Raw genomic sequence first — 6,967 nt, forward strand, 5'->3', positions numbered from 1 at the left:
AGATATAATCTATAAAAATTTAATATAAAATTTAATATGAAAACAAGATATTAAACTCAAATTTTTTTTGAACTTTTAATATTAAACTTTTTTATTATATGTATTTCTATGTATTATGTTTGTTATGTAATATTCCTTTAAATATAATAAATCTTATATTAATAATTATATATTAATACTAATAATATTGTATAATATCATTAATATTGTACAATATAATATTCTATAATATAATAATATTAATAATTATATTAATAATTATATTGTATTATATTATATTGTATTAATAATTTTTCAACGCAATAAAAACACATTCGAGACTTGTAAATTCGGAGACCGTTTATATGCGATAATCTCAAAAGCGGTGTAATCATCCCAAAAACCTCTAATCTTCTAACAAGGTGGCTACATCGTCGTGGCACGCGTCTAATGCATACAGGCAGAGGAGAAGGCGGGGAGAATACTAGAGGTACCCCTCTATGGTGATTATGGGGTGAACTCTCTCGGTACCCCATAAAGCCTCACGGTGGCCCTGGACTCGTGGAGGGGACAAAATACCCCCGGGACGGTATATATGTTCTAAGAGCCCCTTGCCACATGCACAGTACCAAATTGTACCCCGCCTAGTCTGCTCCTCGGTGAATTCTTATTTTCTCGTTGCTTCGTGATACGAATTTCCATTAATCACGTAACATTTGTTCTTACCTTTCAAAAGTGCAATTTTTATTCTATGTTGTGTGTTTCGGAAAATTTACTCTACCTGTAATTCATTAAAAGTGTATTAAAAATATTTGAATTTGGATTGAATTTTGACATGGTATTTGGAGAATAATTCTGCCAAAATTTTTTTAAGACAACTGTAAAAAAATAAAAATTAATGTTATCAATTATAAAAAAAAGTGTGATTTAAAATAAAATAAAATAATAATTAAAATACAGTTATTGTTACACATTGTATTACACATTGTAATAAGAATATATATTTTGAAGAAAAATATTTTATTTCAATCTTCTTTTAGCATAGTCATATTATGATTATATCATATTATGATTATATTTAATCTTCGTAATATTCATAAAACATTAGTATAAAGTTATTTTATCGCTTTGCTTTACAGCAAGACACAGCGATGTCATCGGAGTACTCATTTTGCAGTGAGGGAGGTTTCGATGAACTCTCAAGTTCCTCCGATTCTGGTTTCGATGTTAGTTTTGAATCACCGAAACATGAGATATCATCCGATGCTCTCTTTCCTCCGGTTAAAGAAGAAAAGCGCAAAAAAACGCGGAATACTCGTTGCAAAAGTCCCACCCAGGTACATAAATTAATTCGTAATGTATCTCCATTTCTAGCGAATTAATAATAAAACTCTATATATACAATTTCCCTAAATAACAAAATTTAAAAGTTTATAATACATTGATTAAATACATTAAAAATTAAAAACATTTTTTTAATTTTTCTATAATATATCTTGGGTTAATCTATCCAATTACAAACCTCTTACTAACTCTTACTAACTTGTTTGTTTGTCTAAAGTTTTTATTTTGTATCTATTTGCTTATTTAAAGTTTAATATCTTTTTTTGAGAAAACCAAATTTTGATTCTTTAAATTTTCCATTCTGGAAATAGGTGCTGAGACTAAAAAGAAACCGACGGATAAAAGCAAACGATCGCGAGCGTCACAGAATGCACACTTTGAATGACGCCTTGGAACGTCTGAGGATGGCTTTGCCAACCTTTCCCGAAGATACAAAGCTCACGAAAATCGAGACGCTCCGTTTCGCACATAACTACATTTGGGCGCTATCGCAGACCCTGGGCAATTCTGAGAGTGGTGAAATCACGGTGAATGTCGGCAATGTCACCGTCAGCATCAGCGAGAATGGCAACATGATTACCTCGTCAACCGGAAGCTGCGCGGTAGCGGCCCAAAAAAGACTTGGACCACAACATACGGGCTTCCCGTATCCACCTCAGGAGCGATTTGTCGCGCCAGAATGGCAAGAGTACGATTGCTACAGTGATCAGAGCGTGAGTCCGCCGATGCAGTACCAGCCTTGCTATGATCAAAGAATGTATCAGGTCCATCGTCCTCAGCATCAATTACAGCCGCCTCATCATCATATGCCTCATCACAACAATATGTATCAGTGTCTTTAGGCGATTAAGTGCAGATGAATTTCTATAGTTTGAACGAGCCGACTTCTTCAACGTTGATTGTCTTTATCCATAGATTCGTTCCTAATCTCCTCATCTACGCTGTAATCGGTTACAAAAGTGAAAGATTCGCAAGAACAATTATCTCTTCGAAATATTTTTATCAAGAAATTAACTAAGGAAACAGATTGGATATAACTGTAACAAGAGAGTGTTTTCCCCAAAGAACTAACGTGATTGTAAAAAAAAAGAACATAGCTATGATTATCGTTATCTATTTTCTAAGAGAATATTTTATCGAAAAAGATATCTTTAGGACTGTAATTTGCTAAAAGTGTAAGTCTAGTAGAATATACTTTTTTAATTTTGCTTTTTATCTTCAACAAGCATATTTTGCTGTACAATGAGAAAGGCGGTAAAACATAATTAAGACGTACAATATTGATACAAGAATGACGCTTTTATTTTAAAATTGTATAAAGTATTTTTTATGCTAATGTAAGAAATATTTAATTTAATGTTTCAGTGCGAAAAGAAAATGTTGGATTTACCATTGAAGATTAATTATAGATAATTAATAATTGAATGGATTTCTTACATTTCAAATATCGTACTACCTGCGTTCCTTTTGTTCTAGTCAGCAATATTTTTAGTTGATCTCTTTGCTTGATCTCATTTTTGTTCAGGTCTGTAATCTTAAGAAATATATATAAACTTTTAAGTTATATTATAAAATAATTAAAAAATATATATAATGCCGACCAGTGCTCTTATTATAATACAAAATTACTAATTCAGGGAATATATATTGTATATAATTTATATTTAATGAATAAAAACATATTTTATCTAAACTTTACTCAAGTCATGATTTTTTTATCTGCATGTATATTATATTTGAATTTTATTTATCATAATACATTTTATAATAGATTATATGATACATTATATGTACAATTTTAAAATAAAATGTAAAGTTTCTGATTTTAATTTTAAAATTAGGCGATATAGGAAAAATAGAAATCTGCAATATTTTCCATTTTTGTATTTTTGTATTTTTATATTACATTATTATTTCATAAAAGTGAAGTTATACTAAACATAGAAATCACAATTCATAAGCCCATTCTCCCAACAAAATATTCTAATTCACTTTACAGGAATGGAATAGTGGCTTGAGATTGAACAAGCACGTGCCAAGACACGCGTCCTGCGCTGAAGCCATTGTAGAGCAGATGTATCACAAATTGTTCCTGAACTTGCATCCCCATATAATCCGAGAGATTACACGTAAAACATGACTACGAAACATCCAATCGATGTAAGCACTGAATAATCAATTTCTGCAATTAATTAGTCATTCTCATGTGAGTTTTGCACTCATGCTATTCTTATATACAATTTTATGACTTCAATTATTTTTTACTTTATTTTATTACTATTTTAGTTATTATTTTGTGATAAATCAAATAATAATTAAAATTATATAGTTAAATTAAACTTATATAGTTATAAATTTTTTTCAAATATTTGCATAATAAAAAATGAAATATATTTTCATAATAATTTCAAGTTCATGCATAAATTTTACTTAAAGAACAATTACTTATTATTATGTAAAAGCATCTTTACGAAGAAAGCAATTTGCATAACAGGAGCAAATAGATATCCCCTTATAGTATAAGGCCAAGTGTTAGCAAAATAAATAGGTGAGTTCGACCGTTCGATCAAACGAAAAACAAGCGAGAGAGAATCTGTCAAAACAGCTCTTCGAAGCGTTCAAAATGGAAGGATAATATTTTTCCGTCTACTTCTCGAGAAAATTTCACTTCATTTCCAAGATCCACTCGTTCATTGTGATAATATTGACTTACGATTAACAATTGTGACGTATTAATCAATTAGGAATTATGTCACGTATTTATTATTTATATTTTATAATAATTTTTTTTATTATTTATTATTATATATTGACTTTTATAATCATATATTTAATTTTTTAAATAATAATAGTTACTTTATAAAAGTTAAACATAACTTTTGTAATTTTGTGTCAGTTCTCATATAGTTTATATATTTAAACTTTGAAATTTTATTTTATAGTATTTATTATAATAAGAAATACAGAAATTTAATTATTGTATTTTATTATTATATAAAATAGTTTTGATTATTTTTTTAGTTGCAATGAAGTCTTTAATCACTTTTGATCATTTGATTTATTTTTACTTCTTGTATATGGTAAAATTTAATTCTTGCGCGAACAAATAAATTTAGAAGACTTCACAAATTGCATGATTTCACTAAGATGCACCAATCTATCAAGACTACTGCTGCGCAAACAATAATTTCCTATACAAGATCTATTTGCAAACAGCATGCAAGCTGCGACGAATCCGTTAGCACGCTCGATCGTTTCCCCAAATCTCGCCAATAATAGTAATGCCTCAATGGCGCCATTATCCGAACGATATATCAATGTGCGCATAGCGCACGACAGACGGTCAGCATCTATAAAGGTGTTGGATTTTGGGGGATTCAATCAGTTTTTGCAGAAAGCTTACATCCCATCCAGTTACTAAAAAAAAAAAAGATAATAACGTATAAACTGGCACAGACAGTTTTATCGCTTATTTTGTTACTTTTGTCCCAATAAAGCCTTCTTCAAAAAAATATATGAAAACTTTATCCGTAAACTTTTTTTATTAATCTGAAATATAATAATATTTCTTTTAAAAAGTTGAATAAATCTCTTAATATTTTCTTCTATGATACTGAATATCTCGATAATAAAACATTATAAGTAAGAAGTAACGAATCTTTATATCACAAAATATTAAATTGTTTCATAATTTAATAAGAATATATTAATTTTATATAAAGAATTATTTAATTATATATTTATTATTTGTACAAGAATATAATTTTTATTATTTATTCCACAGAAGCGAAATATTTTTCTATCAAAATATACAGCTTCAGAGAACATATTTGCGAGCTTCGCAGAGAGATAAAATGCATAATGAGTTCCCATTATTTTCCGGACGTTAATTTTTGTGCGTTAATTTTTCTGCGTGTCGCGAGCTCGCAGAAGTAGTGATTTCGCTTCGATCGACCTTTCGTTGGGTCGTTTCCGTCGAGTGCACATATCGATCGCCATGGCTGGCCCTTATTGTACCGGCGCGCTGGTCTGTACGGTGACATACTGGTGGCTAACGGAGACGGTGGTTCCCCCCATGAACAGAGAAAGCGGCACAGCGACGAAGGGAACGACGAATCGGCCATGGGTATACGGGGGCACGGTCGTCAAGAGGGTGAGACGGTCTTTCCTAATTCAGGAAAACTCGTGAAATTACCTTGACCGATCGTTGAGCACTTAATCGAAGATTAATAGCCTCTGAAGGCCAGAGCTCTACGTGTACGAATTGGAAATTCAATTCGCTTCACAAGTCAGTAATCACGTCATTTTTAATCGAAATTATGTATATTAACAAATTTTGTGTTTCCTAAGTGATCGCGTTAATAGGAATATGATCATTGAAAAGAAATAAAGAGAGAATTTTAAAATACTTTGTAAAGAAGAGAATAATACAAGAAATTAGTTTCTGTAATCCTGAATTTCTAATGCATTGGAGTCACTTCTGAACATTGCAATACAGATATTTTATGAAGTAATATTTATAAAAAAAAAACAGGAATTTATTTGTATTTTAATCTTGGAACCTTGGAATCGTGATTTTGATGTGTCCATTCGTAGACGTACCAATGCACTTACTCATACATCGGATGAAAATTCGGTAAGCATCGTATTTCCGCATCTGTTTGGACGCGATGTGTGCAGAATAGCAGGGCTTTCCATTGCAAGTCGGCATTTGCAGGCCTTTGTGGTAAACTACGAACAATACCGGTTACATTGCCACGTTATGCGACTAGTTCTGATACATTATGAAATACACACAACGCTTTCTTTATTCGCGATGACTCGTTCGGCTAAAATATGGAAAGCTTTATTTGAGTTGCGGTCGATCGGTTGCCCTCAGATCATCGAGATTCATCAAATTAATTACAATAGACTGCGGATTAATGTCGCACCCTCATCTCTCGTGAGATATCATGGAATTAATGAAACGGCGAGGAATGAAGCATGCACGAATTGCTGTGCATTTATGCATTGATTATTAATATTAAGAGATTGAAATAAGTAAAAGTTAACTGTTATTAATTATTATTATAGTAAAGTATTTATAGATTCTATATTGAACAGTTATTAATTCTGTAAATTTAAAATAGCATTTATTAGATTTCTAAAATAAAAATATTTTATTCTAATTTATTCTTCCAAAATCAAATATTATTCAATATGTTAGCAAATTAATAAAAATTAAATTTATAATAAAATAAATTTTATAATAAAAATAATAAAATAAGAAAAGAAATCTATATAACTTAAAATTTAAAATACTATTTTATATTTTGCATTTTATAATAAATACTCAGAAAACAATTCCGGAAACATTATCCGGCAGCCGTTATTCTATAATCATCGGTGTCGCGAAAATTGACGGTTTCGCAAAACGTCAACGATGACAGAGACTTGTGATGAGAAAGAAAGAAAGAGAAAAAGGGGGGAGTATTACCACGTACATACATACATACGTACGAGCATATTCACGTACATACGCGCATACGTACCCCATAGTTTGACTCCAGCGCTAGACGCACAGGGGGACAGATGTCTACGGGGGGCAGGTGTACCCCAGTGGTGCGCGTGCCAACCAACCCCCCGCCGCGCCACCCATTCAAGA

General features: G+C 31.1%; 1 protein-coding gene across 1 annotated transcript; it reads left to right on the forward strand.

The window, feature by feature from the left end:
• The first annotated feature begins 1,085 nt into the window (after nucleotides 1-1,085).
• Nucleotides 1,086-3,001, forward strand: tap (basic helix-loop-helix neural transcription factor TAP). The gene is made up of 2 exons (XM_011631189.3): nucleotides 1,086-1,316; nucleotides 1,635-3,001. The coding sequence occupies exons 1-2, from the start codon at nucleotides 1,131-1,133 to the stop codon at nucleotides 2,163-2,165; spliced, it is 717 nt and encodes a 238-aa protein (XP_011629491.2). The 5' UTR covers nucleotides 1,086-1,130; the 3' UTR covers nucleotides 2,166-3,001.
• Nucleotides 3,002-6,967: the final 3,966 nt, after the last annotated feature.

Source organism: Pogonomyrmex barbatus, unplaced genomic scaffold (genome assembly GCF_055798465.1).
Source record: "Pogonomyrmex barbatus isolate J1 unplaced genomic scaffold, ASM5579846v1 scaffold13, whole genome shotgun sequence".
Taxonomy (NCBI): domain Eukaryota; kingdom Metazoa; phylum Arthropoda; class Insecta; order Hymenoptera; family Formicidae; genus Pogonomyrmex; species Pogonomyrmex barbatus.

Coding starts and splice junctions, on each gene's coding strand:
- tap (XM_011631189.3), top strand. CDS start 1,131: ATGTCATCGGAGTACTCATTTTGCAGTGAGGGAGGTTTCGATGAACTC. Junction 1,317..1,634: donor GTTGCAAAAGTCCCACCCAG/GTACATAAATTA, acceptor TTCTGGAAATAG/GTGCTGAGACTAAAAAGAAA.